The 20,203-nt window shown below is 40.3% G+C and overlaps 1 protein-coding gene across 6 annotated transcripts in view; it reads left to right on the top strand.

Moving 5' to 3' along the window:
- LOC105447892 (tyrosine-protein phosphatase 99A) overlaps window positions 1-20,203 on the top strand; it is a 279,292-nt gene that overhangs the window by 102,650 nt on the left and 156,439 nt on the right. For all 6 annotated transcript variants that reach the window (XM_011686166.1, XM_011686168.1, XM_011686167.1 and 3 more), the window contains exon 3: window positions 216-524. In XM_011686166.1, coding sequence (XP_011684468.1) covers window positions 216-524 — 309 coding nt within the window. The remainder of the gene's footprint in view (window positions 1-215; window positions 525-20,203) is intronic.

Raw genomic sequence — 20,203 nt, 5'->3', positions numbered from 1 at the left:
TGGAATTGTCCTGACGCAGGTGAAACTCCTGACGGAGACCCGCGAGAAATCCGCCGCGGGACCCCCGTCCGTCCGCGTCACCCAATCCCGCTCTCTCCTCGAATTCTCATTCCTATACCGCAGCAGCGCGCGATCACGTTTGTTTTTATCGCGGACGATTCAACGTTTCGCCGACGTTACGACGAAGTGTAACGAAAGGGGATCTATGTCCGCAGATGCCATGAATTCGTTGGTGGACGACGTCGTCGTGGAGGCGGGGAAGAACGTCACGCTGGGCTGTCCGGGAGTGACGGAGGATTCGCTGGTGCTGATGCTCGAGTGGCGGGCGAACGGGATGCGGCTGCTCGAGTTTAAGAGCAGAAGCACGACTGTCGTGCGGCGAACAGAACAGAACAGAATGTCTCTGAATGTGAAAAATTATTCGCTGCAGCTGCATCCCGTCAACGCCGCCGACAGCGGTATGTACGAGTGTCTCGTGAACAACCGGAATGCGCCGGAAGCCGTGATCAAGCTCATCGTGCGAGGTAAGTGGCGGAATGTTCTTAATCGCGCTTTCCCTTCTTTCTCTTTTCTCGCTAGATATGTACTTTCCGTGGGAACATGCCCAGCCATAGTAATACAGAACGGCGCCGACGTTCATTAACTAGTCCTTTAATTCGATCCAAACTTATATTGCATCAAGGTTAATATATAAAGATCATTACGTTTTTCTTTCTATCTTCCAGTTATTTCATATATTTTTGACTATACAGGATATGTCTTAAATAACGCGCACTAATTACATAGCGTTATTCCTTATAAAAACCGAAAAAAATCCTGAAATTGTTCTTAAATAGCATTCACTAATATACTTTATATAAGCTTAAAAAAATTTTTTTTTTAAGATCGATTTTCTTTCATTACATTCTTTCAGATATGTTTCAAGAATAACTCTTCGCTATGAAGCAGTAATTACGCAATAGTGATCACATTAGTGAACATTGTAGAAAAAAATAGTTCAGATCTTTTCGACTGTCAGTTTTTTTACAAGAAATAATGCTACATAATAATGAGCGCTATTTAAGATTCTTTATGGTTCGATAAAGTTCGTCATATTTATAAAAGTATAAACTTGAACGTAATCGTCCGTATATTTATTAGGTTTGAAATTTAAAAAGAGGAAACTATAGATAAAGTTTTCGCTTTTAATAATCTAAAAGTGAAATTTAAACATAAGTGTTAAATTTTTAGTTCGAATGTCATCAATGAATTAAAAACTCGTTCTATAGCGTATTAAGCCGTTTGGTATTGCGCCAATAAGACGTTCATCTGGACGGCTACGTTGCGCTTTTAGTTTCATTACTCGTAGATCTATCTTCGTTAAATTCCGCTTATTACTTATAGACTTTGAGGATATCATTAATTAACTTACCTCATATAAATTCGCAATGAAATCGTTAGCTAACTCTGTCATTTTAAACACAAACGGTTTTAAATATTTCAATGCTACTTGTAAAATATTCAAACAAAATTAAATATCGGCTTTTTAATAAATAAGTAACATCATCTCATTTTTTGCAACTTCGGCGGCAATAACGTATAGTTATCGATATTTCATATTGTATCTGATCGAAGGAGATATAAAAGTTCAAATGCGATTCTTCTGTTCTTAGCTGTGAGTTAAAAAAGAGAGGGAACTTACTTGCCTCTCTTATATTGCCTTTAGCCGTTAGCTATATATATATATATATATATATATATATATATATATATATATGGAAAGAATTTTCCGATATACACGCGCGCGCAAGGATTTCTTGCAGCATGACAATTTTATTTTCTCAAGTCGCGAAATAAAAGATAAATATCATATCGATCGCCTACTATTATTTTGCATTAAAGTAGAGTATTACTTCTGCAATTCTTAAGGAATATTTCACGAAAATGGAAAAGCTTCAGTAGAAAATCTGGATAACAAGTAGCATCCATCACAGATATTGATGCGTAAATATTTATGTCAATATATATGTTTGCTTTCATAACGATGACCAAACATTTCGAGAATTGCTATATATAGATTCCACTGCCAAGGATAAATTTAAATTAAAGTCTTCCCTTGTGGATTGTAACGAGTTCTCTATAGAACGCGTATAATCCCGCTGATGGTTTTAAAATCTAGTTTATATTTAATTTGGGATATCTCGTCTAATCGAAGCGATCCGTCGCATTTCACGTAAACTTGGAGTTTATTATTATAAACAATTGAAACCCCCCGATCTTTTGTCGGATCGTTTTCGAGTTTGTTGGTATTTTCGAAGAACAATCGAAATATCCGGTGACCCATTCATCGCGGCTACCGATTTGCGTTCAATGAACTAGTTCATTGCTAAACTCGGCGAGTTTACGCAAAGTTTGCCGTGAACTTTGAAAGGCAGACCCCAGGTCCGGGCGGCAACGCCACCCTTCTTAACAACCCCGTCGTCGCCCCGTCGTGCTTCTAATGCTTTATTTTAAAACCGAGTCGCGCCTTCCCCTCCTTCCCTCCCCCCCGGCCACCCGCATCCCCTCCACACCCGTCCCGCGGAGTGTTTGCTTTAAGTATTTACGCCTGATTTGAATTCGTCACGTGCAACCTACCGCGTCAAAAGCAAACTTTTCTCTAGCATCCTATAGACGACGACGGGCTAGAATCATGGAAGTGGCGCGGTGGCGGCGGCATAACTTCGCGGCGGCATAAGTTTAGCCGTGCCGAACTTCACCGTAAAAAAGGAGAAACGCGCGGCGAAACGCGCGGTATGTCCTATCGCGTTATGTCACGGTGTGATTTGCATTCAATGCACGATCCGTTACTCAATTTGACTAAAAAGTTCGCCTGAGCCGCTAAAACAACGTGAAATTACCGCGCCAACCGCGGCGGGCGCGGGCGTTCTCGCGTGTAACTTGGCGGGAAAAGTTGAAGTTCGCGGCGCGATGCGACAATGCGGTTTCGCGGGAATCAATGTACCGTTCGCGAGCGGAGATTGCGTCGCGAATTTACATTTTTCACGTTGCGTGCTCGATATTAAGCGATAGTATTCATATCTTACACGGTTTACATATATATAATATATACATATATTGTATAATGATGTATATGCATATTCTACTGTACGTGCTTCCGCTCGAGACTCCGGGCACGTAACACTTCGGTGGTAACCAATATTCACGTTACGTCAACCATTAAAATGAACATTTTTCACATCTTTGCAATGGGAGCGTGCACGCACGCCCATCTCTCGCGAAATACATTCCGCTTGCGAGAGAGATCGATCCTCATATTTCCGTCATTTCTGATTCTCGTAAAATGCGCATTGCAAAATTTGTGAATTACGCGAGCGCGCGAAAACGGACGAATGGCCGAAAATAAATTTCGTATTACTTGCCGCCGTCGATCTAACTCGTTTCACAAGAGTTTTCATATTTTCGCCTCGTGAAATAATAAAACACGGGAAGGCTCTTGTATATGTGAGGGGCGCGAGGGTGTTTTAATACTTCACGATGAAAATGCAAAATTGTAGTCGTGAAAAAAAAAAAATGTTAAGAGATTTCAATTATTTTCAATTTGTAGGTAATTTGCAAGTTCCAGCTAAATTTCAAATATTAACTGTGTTTGCGGTCAAGACCGTTCACTGCATAGTTACCAAGTTACTCTCTCGTTAAGTCGGCAGGGCCGCCGATTTGTTTTGATGAACGAGCATCGGTGAGAGAGGTGTGCCCGGGTATACGTTGTGCCACTCTTCGAAACGATATCGCGAGCGGTACAAAGGGCCCAAAGGGAACGCCCGGGACGAGCTTCGAATTATCGTCTCTCGAAGCTTCCACCGCGGGGGTGGTAGCCAGAGTTGGTGTTGGTTGACTGCAGCTATGAATAAGCGCGAGTCGATTAACAGCGTGACGTTTTTTCGGCTCGCGGCAAAACAGTTTCATTCATATGCATGACGGGATACGCGGGATACGACGTGAAAGAGAGCGAGATGGCAAAGCGCGCGCGCGCGCGCGAGAGAGAGAGAGAGAGAGAAAGCGAGGAGGAAAAGAGAAAAAAGAGAGGAGCGAGCGGGAGGGGGAGGGGAAAACCTTCGCGGAATCTCGGTAGCGGCTAACGAGTCACGATTATTCCTTCTACTTCGCTTAACGAGCGGATGCAGATGTGAAAACCTTCGCGTACTCGTACCCGAGTTCGGCATTGATCATTCATTGTTTTTACGTTTGCGTCACGGCGAGGAGTTATTCTTGAAACGCGGCATATTCGAGGGAGGGGGCGCAATCGAAAGACGATTGATCTTAATAAAAAATAAAATAACTCGCCATTAATAAAATACAGACACGGTTACGAGACGCTTTCGTTTCGAAAGTTCACGTACGTGGCAATAAGATGATAAGACGGTATTCTTATGCATCACACGTGTAGGATGACGAGAGACGAATCGAGTCGAGGGAAGGGTAGTGGCCTGACTAGGTGATTCGAGAATCGAGTTCGAAATGGATAGAGGCGAAGAGGGAATGCGCTCTTGATGGAGCAAATAAAATTGTTCTCCCTCGGGATTACCGTGCTGCTGCATGCACTCGCATCTGTGTTGTCGTCGAGAGATCCGCGAGCTCTTTCTCCGAGACCTTTCTATCCGCGCCCTTTCCCGGTCTCCTTCCTTTCGCGTCTCCCGCGCGTCCGTTCTGCGCGTTTCCCCTTGGTTGATTTTTGGCGTAGAGACGAATCCTCGTCGACCTTGATCGCGGGTCCAAAAAGAGCTGCGAAAGCGTCGTCGTCGACAGTTATTCCTTCGGTGGCCACTAAGCCGCGGGCGTTGTTTTTCATTCGGTCGTCTCGTTTTAAAAGAGTTAAAAGGGGTTGAGGGGGAGACAGAACGACGGTGAGAGAACGGGCGAATGCTCGGCAAATGGCCTCGTTCGATTTTATTTGATGTCGGAACGACGAGATCTCTTCACTGCCAACAGCCAGTGTGTAGGACAGTCGATTCCATTAGAATGTGCATCCAATACTGTAAAACGTAGGTACTAATGTCCACGCGCGCCAGATGCACGCGCGACCGATCCTTTAACCACGTTAAGAAAATGCGTTTCGCGTCGTAATCGAGATCGATTTTTTATACAGAGATACACAGCGCGTCGTAGATAGATTCGACTCGAATTCGCAAATTCGCGAGAGAACTTACCGGAATCTCTTTGTCTCTCTCTCTCTCTCTCTTTTTTTTAAAAGATAATCTAGAAAGACCGACGCCACCCGACATTTATCTATCGTCACGTCAAAAATTTCGATTTGGAAAAATCCGCCTTGGAAATATTTTATTGCGCGATTCCGCGCCATCCCGGATTTTTTCCCCGCGTGCCATCGCGCGTTTCTCGTATTTCGCGAATTTACACGGTAGCCCAAAAATCCCTGCGATATGTACATAGTGAGTATCGCAGCTTTTTTTCGCGACGTAGCGGATATATCCCGGACTTTGCAGTTCGTAATACGATTTGTAATATGTACAGCAGATAGAGAGAGAAGTATATACGGCTCCGTGATAAATCTCTAATAAAGTATTTCAGAGATATCATGTATATATATACTTTCCGTGATTAAGGATGTTGGTTTTGTTTCGCGCCAGAACGAGGGATGACGGGGACGGCGGGCAGGAGGGAGAAGGGGAGAGGATCAAAGTCTGCGGTAGAGATTTATTTTACATCGCGAGTATACACACCGATCGCCCGGGTGAACTTCTGCGAAACATTCTTATTGGTACGATGGAGGGAGTTTCTCTCGCGGTGAGACTTCCTACGGGGGGAGGGGGAGGGGGGGAGAGAACATACTACCGCTGCTCTTCACTAACCGACGAGGCAGACCCCGGATGCAATTCGAAAAGTTCGAAACGATTCGCCGAAGGAGTGTACTCTCCGTAACGTTCTCGGATTAGCATACTATTCGTTACTTGGCTATCCTACGAGTGATCGAATGCTTTGAACGAGTAATTCTCCTTTCTCCAGCTGAGAGACCCCCTCTTCCAGACGAGGCAGATCGTTTAATCACGGCATATCAGAACGTAGTAATTAATCTCTTTGCCCAATTATTTTTGTCCAGCGCATCGAACGTGTCGCGATACCGATAATATAGACAAAAAAAATAACGTCAAGTATTTGCAAAATAATTTTTATCTTTTTCCGTATACAAATGGTTACATCAATTACTATTTTTGCGCTGTTTGTACAGTTTCGTGCAAACAGTTTTCGTTTTCACCGTTATTACGCTTGACGTGTAATAAAATACAGTCTAGAAGATTAAATTAATAATAAAAATAAAATTACAATAGTGGATCCATAAATCTGAGCGAACAAAAACATATTGTGTAGTTGTATTAAGCCAATTATTTCACAGCCGTTATGTACACAACGCATGGCGAAGGGAGGGGGGGGGGGACGAAGGATCGTGTGCGTATGGATTCTCTATGCGTAATAACAGCTTTTATTGCGAATTTAATCGATGGAAATAGAACGAGATTATTTACGTGATTGTATTTAGCTTGTTCTATGACGTTATGGCTGACCGGTTGATTTTACGAGATAAATGACTGGTCGTGCGTCGAGCCTTGAATAAAGGCAACGATTTAACGCGGGTGGGCACGGTGCGCACCGCGATATAAATGTGCTCCGCCGACTGGAAACTACTCCGGTTTCGAAGATAATGAAGCGTGCGTTGAAAAATGCCAGCTTTTCTAAGCCAAAGCGCACGGCTTACTTCGACAAATCTTTTGCGCAAATTGCCCGCGGGTTGAGCTTTAATACATTTTATCACCTCCCCTTAAAAGCGTGTCGCCGACTTTTGAGATTTTTATTTCCCTTAAATAGCCTCTCTGACTCCTATATATATATAGTATTACGCGTTAAAAATTATATATATAGAGCATAAGTTAACGTGCAATGCAATATTTCATAATATTTCAACAGAAATAATTAATTAAACTAACGGGAAAATTAGTGTCAGTAATAAGAAATTATTGATGTGTCGCGAAAGCGTGCGAATAAATTGTGGGAAAAATGTTCAGTTATGTATATGTATTCAGTTATGTAATATTATTTTAGGCAAATTTTTAAGCCATTACGTCTGACAAATCTTCGTCTGCAACTGCTTTCTTAATGTACATTTAAGTGGAATACAGTCATACGATAATTGTAGACGAAGATACTCGTACTATAGATAGTAGATCTTCGTCTACAATTACGTCAGACGTAATATTTTCAAAAATTTACCTCCGCCGCTATTTTACGATGGATGCAGCAGGATTCTTCTTTCGATGTTTACGGAGGATAATTTCATTCCTGCAAATAACGAAGTCTCAAGCTTTAATCGAGTTCCGAAATAAGATCCGTGAAATCGACGACGTAACGCTATGAATTATTATTACCTCGCGACACGATTAATTAAGCGATATTTAATTTATAACAAGTCTTCAAATTTTTAATTTGAGAAAAGCTACTTCCACGTTAACTATGACAGTATCAACGTAGATATATCTCTAATTTGACTTTTTTAAAATATAAAATATGATTTTTTCTTCAAAAATCAGTGAATATTAGAAATAAATGTAAATAATAATTTATTGAGGGTACAGAGAAGAAAACAATTATACAAACGCTAACGACAGACAAACGATAAGAAATACATCACTGGATTATTATCTCCTATTCCATCGTATTAATTCTTTAATGAAGTAAAAGTACTCTAACCAATTAGAACTGAATGTACAAATATTAACTCGCGCTTATATTTAATTTGCAATGAACAATCGCCATAGATCGCGATTGTCTTTTATTGGAGCATTAATGAATCGGGAGGGGAAGAGGGGAAGGGGAGGCGACGCCCAACTGTCATTACGTCTGAAAGCGAGCGGGCGCGGGAGGGGGAGGATAACTCGAGTAAACTCAAGCATTAGACGGGGCGTTCTTACTTAGCTAAGAATCGGGAGTAAACTGCTCTTTCATAAATTAATTTCCATTCGTTTCCCCGGCTAACGAAAACTTACGGCCAACTACGACGCCGAAGCCACGGCGCGTCTAAAACCGCAGCTGCCGCGCGATGCGCGTCTCTCTGTCGCCTTATTCAGCATTATTATTGAAATGATATTCGGCGCACGGCTCGTTCGTTTTTTTCTTCTGTAAACATTTAAAAGTTCGTTAATAGTCGAAGAAGTTGTCTACGGAAGAGAACGGAAAAATACATCAGGCGGACTGTAGCATAAATTTCTCCTCTCCCCCCCCCTCTCTTCCCTTCTGAACGAAACTTTCGTGAAGAATTTAATAATTACCAAGATAAATCAAGTAGATACGCATTAAAAAGTCACGGGCTTTCTTAGATTTATAATAGATGAATTTTAGTCGCTTAACGTCGCGACTTTTATAAAGAGACTTTCACCATTAGTTTCGTTTAGTAAAAGAGAAATCGATGGAAGATAGGAACGTGTTGTCTTTCTCTTACCGGAGAGTTCGCCGCAGCGGCGAATCGCCGTGGTGAGCAACAGCGCGAATTGGACCATGAAAATCTCGACCGAAATCCGGGGGACGCGGAAGATCAGGAGAGAGAGGAATATTCACCGAAAATTTCAATCCGAGTCAAATGCGCAGCTGCATTTATACGTTTCGTTGTGGGAGTCAAAGCGCGCGAGTGTCCGTGTGGTTGTCGATACCGAAAGGAACTTTGTAGTCCCGACATAGTTGAAATACTTGCGTGCATCGCGTATATGTGAAAAGCGGAGATAAAGAGAGGAAAAGAGAGATAAAGACCGGGATTTCGTAATATCTCGAATACGTAGCGGAGTATTTCATTGATGACAGCGTATCAATATTGAATCGATAAGTGATGTCGCTTGATACGTTTGAAGGCTTCGAATTGCCACGCGAATGTAACAGAGATATGGGAATCGCTGGGAAATTCTCAAAAACTTTCCCTCTCTTAATCTTTATATTCTTCCTATTAATGTTTCCCATATACGCGCTCGTCTCTGGCGACTGGCATTAAACGCATTAGCCACATAATTGCCCTATTTATCTCTGCGATTAAATTATTACACGGATTTAGAAACATCAAAAGATCGCGTGGAGAATTAATCTTCGGGAGAGATGAGAAATTCAAGAAATTCTGGAATATATATGTTTTACATTGTATAATCATTGCGGGAGCCAAGATGTTCTTCTTGCATCAGCAAATTGCCTGGTCGTGTAAAATAAATTGACAGTAGAAAAAGTCGATGTGATGCGCGCGGTCGGTCGTCGACGTCGTCCGCCTGTCGTCACTCGGAAGGAATTAATTGTATCGTGCAGAAACCACCGGGGGCCGCACGCGGGTCGAATGTCGGAGGTGGCTTCGCGGTATCGATGCCCAAAGCCTCTGTCGAAGTTAGTCCGAAAGCCGCGGGTGTAGGGTTCAGACGGGCTTCAGGGAGGCGAAACGGACGATAGCGGTCGCACGTTACCCTGGCGTACAAGTGAATAATGCAACGCACCACGTCGGGCGAAAACCCGGGTGGTGCCGCCGTCACGCCGCGCCGCGCCGTTGCAAATCTCATCCGCCCATGGGCGATCCTTGCCGGATCTGTTCGTCCTTTCCATGGTACGCTCTGACGTCTACCTCCGTGGTCTCTTCCGTGCCGCATCGGCGACAGTATCTTCCCGGTCTTGCCGTGCGGTCGTTCGTGTTTATCGATATTTCATTACGCCCTGCTCTCGGAAAGTATTAGGTATATATATATTCGCGCGGCGCGTCAAGGCGACGCGACGTTGCGTGTCGATTTCAAATACGCCGTTGTGAATGCACCGTAAATTCGAGGAGGTGATATTTTGGTATTGCGAAACGAGAATAAGAAGGCGTTTTGCTACCGCACGTTCTCTTCGTTGCGCGCGGTCTGATAAGGACTATATTTTTCACAAAGAGAAAGAAGTTAATGTCCTCTCTTTTCTTTTCTATCGGAATGAAGAAAATGCGGAAATTTCCACGGTATTAGAATTTAGCGTGGCAATATACGGGAACGCGTATATGGCGCTATTGGGTAGCTTAGCCTTTAAAAAGGCTGAGAGGCACGAAGAGGCTCTTAAGCTCAATATGGTGTAAGAAGGTAGGCGTTGAGTCGTTACGCGTAAGTGTCAGGGTGGCCGATGATTGTCCAGTCGCGGAAGCCATGGTTACGTCGCCGAGGTGACAACGCATCACATGACACGTCGTCACCTCATTAACTATGAGGGATATCCCTTTAATGGAAACTACGATATATCGATTTTATTCGGTAATGTTAATCAGCGTCTATTTAACTTCTTTCTACTCGTTAATATATTGTATAATTGATTAACATATAATGACGTAGGGTTTTAGCGTTTTTCGTATTCGTTACGTAATTAACGTTATTTTTTATATATTGTATAAAATCCAAATTAGATTTAAAAAGATTAATACTGAAATTATTTAAAGTTATATTATTATATTCGCGAAATTTAAAACTCATTAATGACGTCAATTTTTAATACTAAAATAGTATTCTGCATATTAATTCTTTTACTATTATACTCGAATATCTTCAAATCACAAAATCGCGATTATCAAGTAATCGACAGTGGTGTCACACAGCGTTGCGAGGTGGCACATAAAATTAATCAAGACTGTCCCGGTAATCCCCACGGTTCGCGGGAGATCGCAGGGGAAAAAAGGAAACTCGGCCTTGCCCATGTTAGGACGGCTGTAAATAATCGTTGCCGTCACAGTATACTATAGTTTATAGCTAATTTAACCACATTTCTCTCTTAGCGTGTACGTATATGCACATGCGCTTAGGCTAATGAGTTTGTAACGAGAAAAGCGACGCGTTGGACGCGTCGGCATCTCTCTACCGCGCTCCGGCGGGCGCTTCTTTATTTTGCAATCCCCGGGCGTATCTCGCGCGGATTTCGTGACCGCTGATCGCGAAATCGTGGCGTTGAACGGCCCGCAAAAACGCGTTCTGCAGCCAACATCTGAACTTCATCGGCCGTTTCGGGAACTTTGCGCGACAACTCTAACGATGCCTGAGCTCGTTGCGGACAAAAAACCACGAGTCGGCGTATCCAATTGTCGATTCGCGGAACATTGAAGGGAAAATCTCCCTTCGTTCCAGACAAAAAGGAATGCCTATATTTTCCGCGCTGTATTAAATCGTTTTATCGTTACCTTATACGTGCAGAACCAAGTTAAAAATTCCGAAGATCGCTTGTTTCATTCTTTTTTTTATTTTTGTATCGAATTTTTTTAAAATATCCGAAGAGTTTAGACTTTCCTCCGAATTACTTGCCGATCGATACGCGCTAATTACGGTACGCCACGAATTTAGAGAAATCCACGTGAATAATGCGCCTCCAGCACACTTCCGCAGCAAAAGTTACGCGTTCCGGGAATACAAGATGTCCCACGGCCGCCGTACGATACTTTAATAGCACATTCTGAAGATTAATTAGAGTTCTAATATGAAAATGTTGGGGGTCGTAATACCATTTGATTTATAAGCGATTAATTATATAAGCGATATTGTCCCGATATTTCTCGCGTCGAGGAAACGAAATTGTAATAATTTTAACGTGAAATACAATTTTAACGATATAATTTGTAATAATTTTAACGGCCCAAGGAAAATGTGAGACTTGATGGAGACTTTGATTATGTTTTCCGCGGTTATTTGAAGTAGGTATATTTATCGCAAACCCGATTCCTCGTGAGTTGAAGCGAAATTAAATTTTACTTATTAAAAGCATATTTTTGTTTCTCTCAGACCGTAAGAATTTCGAGATTTTTAAAGTATTAGTAATAAATATTACTTATTATACGAATAGCTACTCAATTAAAAATTTTATTATCCGAATAACGGAAAATTTTATTATCCGAATTTAAACTTTACATGAAATATTTGTGGGAATGGACGCGAACGCTCGCTCGCGGAAATTGACGTGAAACGCGAGGAACGGGGAATAGCGGATTCGGCGTTTTCGAAGGTACATACGTCATTTGATATCACGACAATAACGGTCGGCGCACGATCTCGACTTTAGGTTGCGTTTAGCGCTTACAGCGCTTATAAGCATCATTTATCCTTGTTTAACATTTGATAAACAACAAGGATAAAATGATGTGAGTGCTGGAAGCGCGAAAGCGAACGCAGCCTTAGAGCGCGGCGTATCGGCCCGCCATCGTCGCTTCGTGCGTCGTCACATAACCCTAGGAAAGCTGTCGTTCCTTACATCCATTAGCATCGTTCTCTGCTCCATTACGATTAGCATTATCAGTCCGCGTCATCAGCAACACTCCGGCGGTGTCGTCCGTGGCGCGTCGCGGCGTATCTCACGGCGGCGAATTTGCCACGGTGTGTCTTTTGTGCGGCGTCATTCTTTCGCGAGCCGGCAGCGGCACGAGACGCGGGACCCCCTATTTTCACCGTCGTACTACCGCTCGACACGCGATCGCGACACATACCGCGATTCGTCGAACGCGATTATTCCTCGAGTTTATTGAAATTATGGGATCGCACTGTCGACTGCTACGATTTTTTTTTATGCGAGCGAACCGATGGCTCTATCGCTCTCGAATCAAATATTTATGTGCACATTTATGGAAGTGTGTAAAGTTGGCCCCTCACTACTGAAACGAAAAAAAGACATACGCACGTGAAGTTAGCTCCTTCTTTCGCGAAATGTGAATTTCCAGATTGCCTAAGTAATTATAAGGCTGATGACAGAGAACAAAACGCTTATGTCTGTCGTAGTCATGATGTAAGAAAACAAAGTATAACATTGCGCATAACAGAGTGGGGCAGTCAATTAAAATTGGTCACAGATATTGTTGATCACAAATAATATTGCTTTTCAGCATTTGTGACCAATTTCTGATTGGTCAAGAAGTGGCTATTATTATATGAATGAGTGCGCATCGACGGGAATGTTACACCTTGTTTTCTTACATCATGGTCGTAGTCATAGACGTAGAGTAGGGTAGAGAAAAATGTATACGTATTTATCACGTGATTAAAGACACTGTTGTGTGGATGCGAGAATTGTGCGTCGGACAACCGAGATAAATAATATTAATATATTTGTATATTTCTTAATAGGTTATAAGTAAATATTTACTAAAATAGAATAATAGAATAAATATAGACTGAATAAAATGATAAAATAAAAATAAAACATGGGCTATGAGCCAGAGCTATTTAACGCTCTAAAATTAGTTAAAAATATTATCTATATATTATATAATCTATATATTAATTAAAATATGTAGATATAATCTATATATTAATTAAAATATGTAGATATAATCATAACATAGACGTTTTGGTTTACATCAGATCATTTTCAATATTACAGTAACAGTTAAATTTTAACGGAATCAGTTCATACAAAGGATCTGTACATTATTGAATATTTTAACAATACTAAAAAACGGAGATTTAAATGTAGATTCTCAGATAATCGTAATGAATAGTCATCGTGGAAAAAGATGGAACGTATGGCCCTCTCAAATTGAAACAGATTATAATGATGAATTTCGCCTTTGTATCTGTTCATTACGATTATCTGAGGATCTACGTATAAATCTCCGTTTTTTTTTTGGTATTGTTAAAATATTCAATAATGTATAAATCCTTTATATGAACCAATTCCGTTAAAATTTAATTACTGTAATATTGAAAATGTCCTGATGTAGTCATGTAGGTCGAAATGTCTGGGTTATGATTATGTATTTTTAACTAATTTTAGAGCATTAAATATCCAGCTTTGGCTCACAGCCCATATTTTATTTTTATTTTAAAATAAAATAAACATTTTTTCAAAAAAACAATGACTTATTTGTCAAAATAATCAAATTGTTATTCCAGGTTAACTAATAAATATGTATATTTTGCTGAAGATTATTTTAAAAATAAGCAAATATAAAAAATATACATACATAACAAATAAATTATATACATAATGTAATATATAAATATATAATGTAAAATAATAAGAATAAAAAAGAAATAATAAATCTAAAAATGTAAATAATCTAAAAATAAATATAAATTAATAAAAAATTAAAAATAATATTCTTATTTTTGTGAACTAAACATTTTATATTTTCAACGTTTTTCTTTTTAACTATTTTATACGTTTTTTTATATTATATATTTATATGTTACACTATATATGTTTATAATTTATTTGTTATTTATATTTTTTATACTTGCTTATTTTTAAAATAATCTTCAGCAAAATATACATTTATTTAACTTGTTTATTATTTAACCTGAAATAACAATTTGATTATTTTGACAAATAAGTCATTATTTTTGTAAAGAACTATTTTTATTTTATTTTAGTAAATATTTACTTATAAACTATTAAGATGTATACAAATATTAAAGCCATATTTCTTAAAATTTGAGTTTTCAGACTGCGTAAGTAATCATAACTGTAAGCATTTGTTTGGTTATCGTTTAATAATATTTGGTAGTCCATCCTGAAGATATAGTTAAAACTTATAATAATAATAATAACAATAATATAAAAGGATACATAGGTAAAGTTAAGCCCCGCTTTTTGATAATAAAAAGCATTATATTTCAATGCTACATAAATTTCCATTTTCAAATTTTAAGCGTAACTAGACTGAAGCTCACGATTTTACTGATACATCTTATATCTACGGCCTAATATTCATAGTCGGTTCTTATATATTTAAGACCGTCTTAAGATGTTATTAGCTGTATCACAGAGCCGTATTAGTATCTTAAGACATTACTTTAGACAATCTTAAAATAAGAATCGACTATGAATACCGGCCTACGTATAAAAAGTGAATATTGCAAGTATGCAACATTGGCCACTAAAGGGTTAAAATTACTACCGCGCAGAGAGTGCTAGTATCACAGTTTTTGACTACCAATCTTCGAGAATGAACTACTAAATGTCAGTAATCAACCACCAAACGAATGCTTACAGTTATGATTACTTACGCAGTCTGGAAATTCACATTTTGCGGAAGGAGGAGCTTACTTCACGCGCGTATATTTTTTTTCATACTATTATTTACAATTTTAACTACCAATCATCGAGAGTAGACTACCAAATACTACCAAACGACCACCAATCGAGTGGTAATGGTCATTAGTGAATTTTCAATAATGGGGAGAAGGGGGCAACTTTACACAGCTCATTTATGGAATGTCGCGTATAACAAATATATTGAGAATCGTGCGCGAATTGAACATCGAAAGTGTCAGTCAAAGTGCCGCGCAATTGTCGTAATCTGGCAAATAATTCACGCGATATTAATTAATCGTGTAGTTGCAAGTGTTGTGCAAATTGCAACGAGAATCTGACTCTGCTCGGACAATCTGAGAGACAGAGGAGGAGGCCTGGGAGGCATCGGGCGACGGCGGAGCAATCATGAGATAAATATCTTATCTATTTATTACTCGGTTTATTCGTATAAAACGTAGATTTTTTTATTTCACGAGCTTTGTAAAAACTTGTAAAAAATTTTTGGCGTAAATTGTAGTTATTTTTTTACGCACGTGGTAATTATTTCCTGAAATATTAAATATTAATCATTTTAAGCGCCGTTACAATTTACACGTATTATGTTTGTATTTCACAAATCAACGTAGCTGCAACGCATCTACGCTCCGCTGCTTCGCTTCGTATACTGGCGAGTGCTAAAGTACCTCTTATTTTTAATTAAAGTAATGGATCCTATGAAAATTATATCGGATATATATAGACATATATCAAGTTGAGAACGTGTCAGAGGTAAATGTAACCTCTCGCATAGATTCTCTGCTTTAAAATAGACGGGTTAAAACAGATTAAATTCAGTACTTAATTCTGAAACGAATTCCAATCGATATATCGCGCATAAGCAAATGCATTTAGGGAGCTCAGAAAAGAGATCTTTATATCAACTTAATTAACATATCATGTCAATTATTGACTCTTTTAGTTTTCTTGTACGTTAAAATATTAATTGCGAGATAGAAGTTCAATCATCTGAGAAAGTTGTAATAATATTTATAATGATGAAAAATAAATATATTTAAGAAATATAATTGAGAATATTACGGTAATACAGTACATTATATTATTTGAATAGTACTTTTTGATATAAAAATTGAATTAATTAAAGTAAAATTATGACGTGTAGTTTACAATTTTATACTTAAATAATTAGTAAAAAATAAAAAATACAAAAGTAAACTGAAATTATATTTAGCTATTACAATAACATATGTATATTTTTGAAATGTAAAATTTTTACTTATCTGATTTCCAATTCGTGATGTTCTCAAATCTCTCGACAACGATAAATAAAATAAGACATGTATTTGTAAAATAAAATAAATTAATATCTTAGGGAATATTGCAGGGCAAAATTATAAATTTTCTCTTCTATATTTTCCGTTATTAGATATTTTTTTTCGTAGAATATAAAGTATTTTGAAAGTTTTAACTTTCACTATTTGCCAATCGCTTGATCGCTTGTAATTTGCAAACTAATTTTGCAAACTGTTACAATCTCTTGACATTTTCGCATTAGGAGAGTATTAGGCTCTAATTAATCTGTTGAGAATGCGCTATCGAAGTACGGTGTAGTACAGGGCTTTGCGTATACATATATATTTTATTTAGATCGCGCTGATCTGTGCTGATCCGCCGATCCTCGCAAGATCATGCAGTGCACACGCGTCAGATGCAAAGTAGCTTTATTAGGATATTCGCAATTAATGCTCTTCCGAGTGGAAACTGCCTAGATACAGAGCGAAACCTCGCGTAAATCAAAATTGTGCGAAATAAAGGCTGTCTGTTGCTTACAACGGGAAAATTGCTCTTCGCGTTTTAGACGAATATGATTTACAAGATAGTTTTCAGAAACGCATTAATCCCGGAAGTCGGGAACTACCTGCGCGCAACACCACCGTTGCCTGCGAGCATGATAACTCCGGGAGAGTGAGTTTAAGAAATGAAAACCTAGGAGAGAGAGCGCGCGCTCGCGCACGCTCGACGAAATGGAAACTGGGGGAGAAACATCGAGTGCTCGTGAAGAGCATATAATTTCTTAGAAAGCCGAAAGCCGGGACTTGGTTCGTGGAAAACTTCTCCAGAGAGGGTTATAAGAGCTACGAATCTTTTCCATTATCAAATTAGTTTTCAATAAAAAAAAAAAAGAAACCACAGTTGTGTTTTTCCTCTTACAATATTATGAATACATTTTAGATATGAAATTTGATCTTCTCAGCGTCCGCGATTGTTACGGTAAATATAAAACCGCGGATACGGGGTAGGTATGCAGGCCGTGTAGCAAACATTTTCGTCTCTTTTACAAAATTGGATGTTAATTAATTACATGTATGTTACGTTCGGTAGTAATTTTTAATACGGAATTGTCTCGTTTTCGCCCGGCTGGCGATTACCGATGCGCGCATTACGTAACTTCAGGTCTGCGCGTAAGTCTCATTTTATAAAGTAAACATAAAAACCCGACGGTAAAACGCTACGTTTACATCAGCGAACGTGTTATTTCGCGGCCCAACATTGGCGCATATTGTCACGATGAATAACTCGTGGAAAATACACGGTGTTTTCTGGATCGCGCGCACTCTCGCTGCATCAGAAAAAGCACGAAAACAGCTCGCCAGCTGTGTGTAATGATAGCACCGCGCGCCGCGGTGTGTTCTCCTAAAGATAGGACTTTACAACTGATTCGCGACAACGTCATTTCAGGATACCGTCATCGAGTAATACGCGATCGGGACGAAATTTTCGCGATACGGCACGAGAATTAGAGTACACGCGGTTGGCGAGGGGGGTAAGAGAGGACGGAGGGGTGTAACGCAACGAAAGAAAGTTTTCGGTTTCATCGCACTAACGACATCGTTAAACATATAGCATTATACCGACTGTCCGTCAGCGGTCTTATCATGATAATATAGCGGACGACATAATCAGGATAATGTTCGCCGCTGCAGGGAAGAGGAGAAGAAGGAAGGTCGGTCCTCTCTCCGGTCGGCGGAGAAAAGAGGACCAAGCGGGCGGAAAGAGGGTTAATTTTACACGTGGAAGACAAAAGTTCCGGTGAACTTTTAAAGCATTCAATATAAAGGGACCCGCGGAGGAGCGCGCGCGGGCGCGCGAGAAAGAGAGCGGGGATAGAGAGAAAAAAGGCGAATTGCCCCGGAGGTAGATCCGAACTTGTGCAAGAAAAATTGTATCAAGGGTCCTTGCAACCCGAGGGAAATTTCCATATAATAATTAGATACTTAAATTACTCTAATAAAGGAGGATGATTAAGTCGGATATCCGGCCACCTACCTCTCCTGCGGCTCCTTTTTCGGATTGCTACGGGGCGAAACCGCGGACCGTCGAGTGTACTCCGAGAGAGAGACTTCTTGCCTCTGTGAAATATTTTTTCGTGATTGCTATTTTATTTTGTCGTTTCCTCGGCGTATAAAATAACTTTTGTGGAAGAGGGAAGGAGAGAGTAGAGAGAGAGAGAGAGAAAGAAAGAGAGAGAGCCAAAGGACGAGCGCGAAATACTATACGCGGGAGCGTATCTTCCACAGCATGTTATTACAGCCGACGTGAATAATCATGAATTATTGTTATTACAGGCTTATTATATTCGTCTTAGTAATTAATTTGGTATAGGGACAATTTCGATAATTGCGCCGGTGTTATTTACGCCGTGATTATTCGTTCTAATGAAGTAACATTATTTTACCATATATTTTCCTGCAGGCGATGACGTCGTTACTCGTTCGTTCGTTCGATCAGGGTATTCATTATGGGGAACGTTGATAAAATCGCGAAATCGCTTCATTACTCGCGCGCATGTCGCGCTATTAATTTGAACGTTTACAACTCGTCTGAACTTTTTCTTCGTCGAGGATTTTCGCGTGTTGAGCTTGTACTAATTGGCCGGTGCGCGCGGCGCAACAGCGCGGATTATGCTAGTTAGGAATTCAGCCTGCTACCAAAGTTAAACTGTACCGATGGCAGAGGACGCGTTAAGATTCCACACGCTTCCCTCGCTTCGTGGAAGAAATGTTCGGAGAAGAGCGAGAGAGAGAGAGAAAGAGAGATAGGAGACAGAAAAATAGGAGCAACGCGAAGAAGTAAAATGAATAAAGGAAAAAAAAACGGAGATCGATCGAAAGGTGGCGGGAGAGATGCGGAATAATAAATACGATCGTCCTCGAGCCGAATAAACGGAGTAACTAGGCAGCGTTTAATTCTCATTTTTCCATGTATACGGAGAAAGATATATACCTATATATATATATATATATATAATTTCTCTGTCTCTTTCTAAATAAATTTGCTAAAGTACACAGGGCCAGATTGACAAAGGCGACTGTCTGCTCGGCGTGAATCAGCGTCGCGAGAAAATGCCATCCCCCGTCCTTTTGTACGGGCGAGATAGCGGATGATTCGGTTCGGTGAACTAGTAAGCGCCTCTGCACTCGAGGATTGCTCCAAGTTATTACGACGTCATTTCCAGTTAGGCAACTATAGCTGTTCTTGGCTACACAGAGACCGCAATATGTCAAGCGATTGTAATCGTCTTTGGCTAACGGGAGGAGCTACTAATCGAGTTATCGTAAATACCGTATCTAATACGCGCCTATACCCGCGCGCATCGCGTTGCGGAAAATTGGCGGAATCTCAACGAACGTGGGTGGGGGAGGGGGGGGGGAGACTAGAGAGGAGATTCAAATTTACATGTCTCTCCCCGGTAAACTTTCTACGAAGAAAAAGTGCGCGCCCGGTTGCACGCACATACAGCCACGGTCGATCGAAAATTTGAACCGCGTCAGGCGCGCGTTCGGATCATTTCGGGAATGAAAGTCATTTCCCGATAAGACCAGGGCCGCTCCGTTTAAACTCCCGTGCAATTTCTGCGAGCATTGATCCGAAGTTTAAGCGGAGTTCCTTGCGAACAGAGAAACCGGAGGAAGTTCACGTTACTAGCTTTAGCCTACTTTATCTTAAGCGCGCGGGTAGCGGACGTGAGAACACAGAGGGAGATGTTCGACGTCACGGTAGGGGGTAGTTGTTGTAGGTGCCCTTTCTCTTTATCTTTCCCCCTCCCTCCCTCTCTCTCTCTCTCTCTCTCTCTCTCTCTCTCTCTCTCTCTCTCTCTCTCTGCTTT

Source organism: Wasmannia auropunctata, unplaced genomic scaffold (assembly GCF_000956235.1).
Source record: "Wasmannia auropunctata unplaced genomic scaffold, wasmannia.A_1.0 LD336090.1, whole genome shotgun sequence".
NCBI classification, from domain to species: Eukaryota; Metazoa; Arthropoda; class Insecta; order Hymenoptera; family Formicidae; genus Wasmannia; species Wasmannia auropunctata.
The sequence above is the reverse complement of the archived record's forward strand: the minus strand, read 5'-3'. Positions and strand labels throughout refer to the sequence as shown.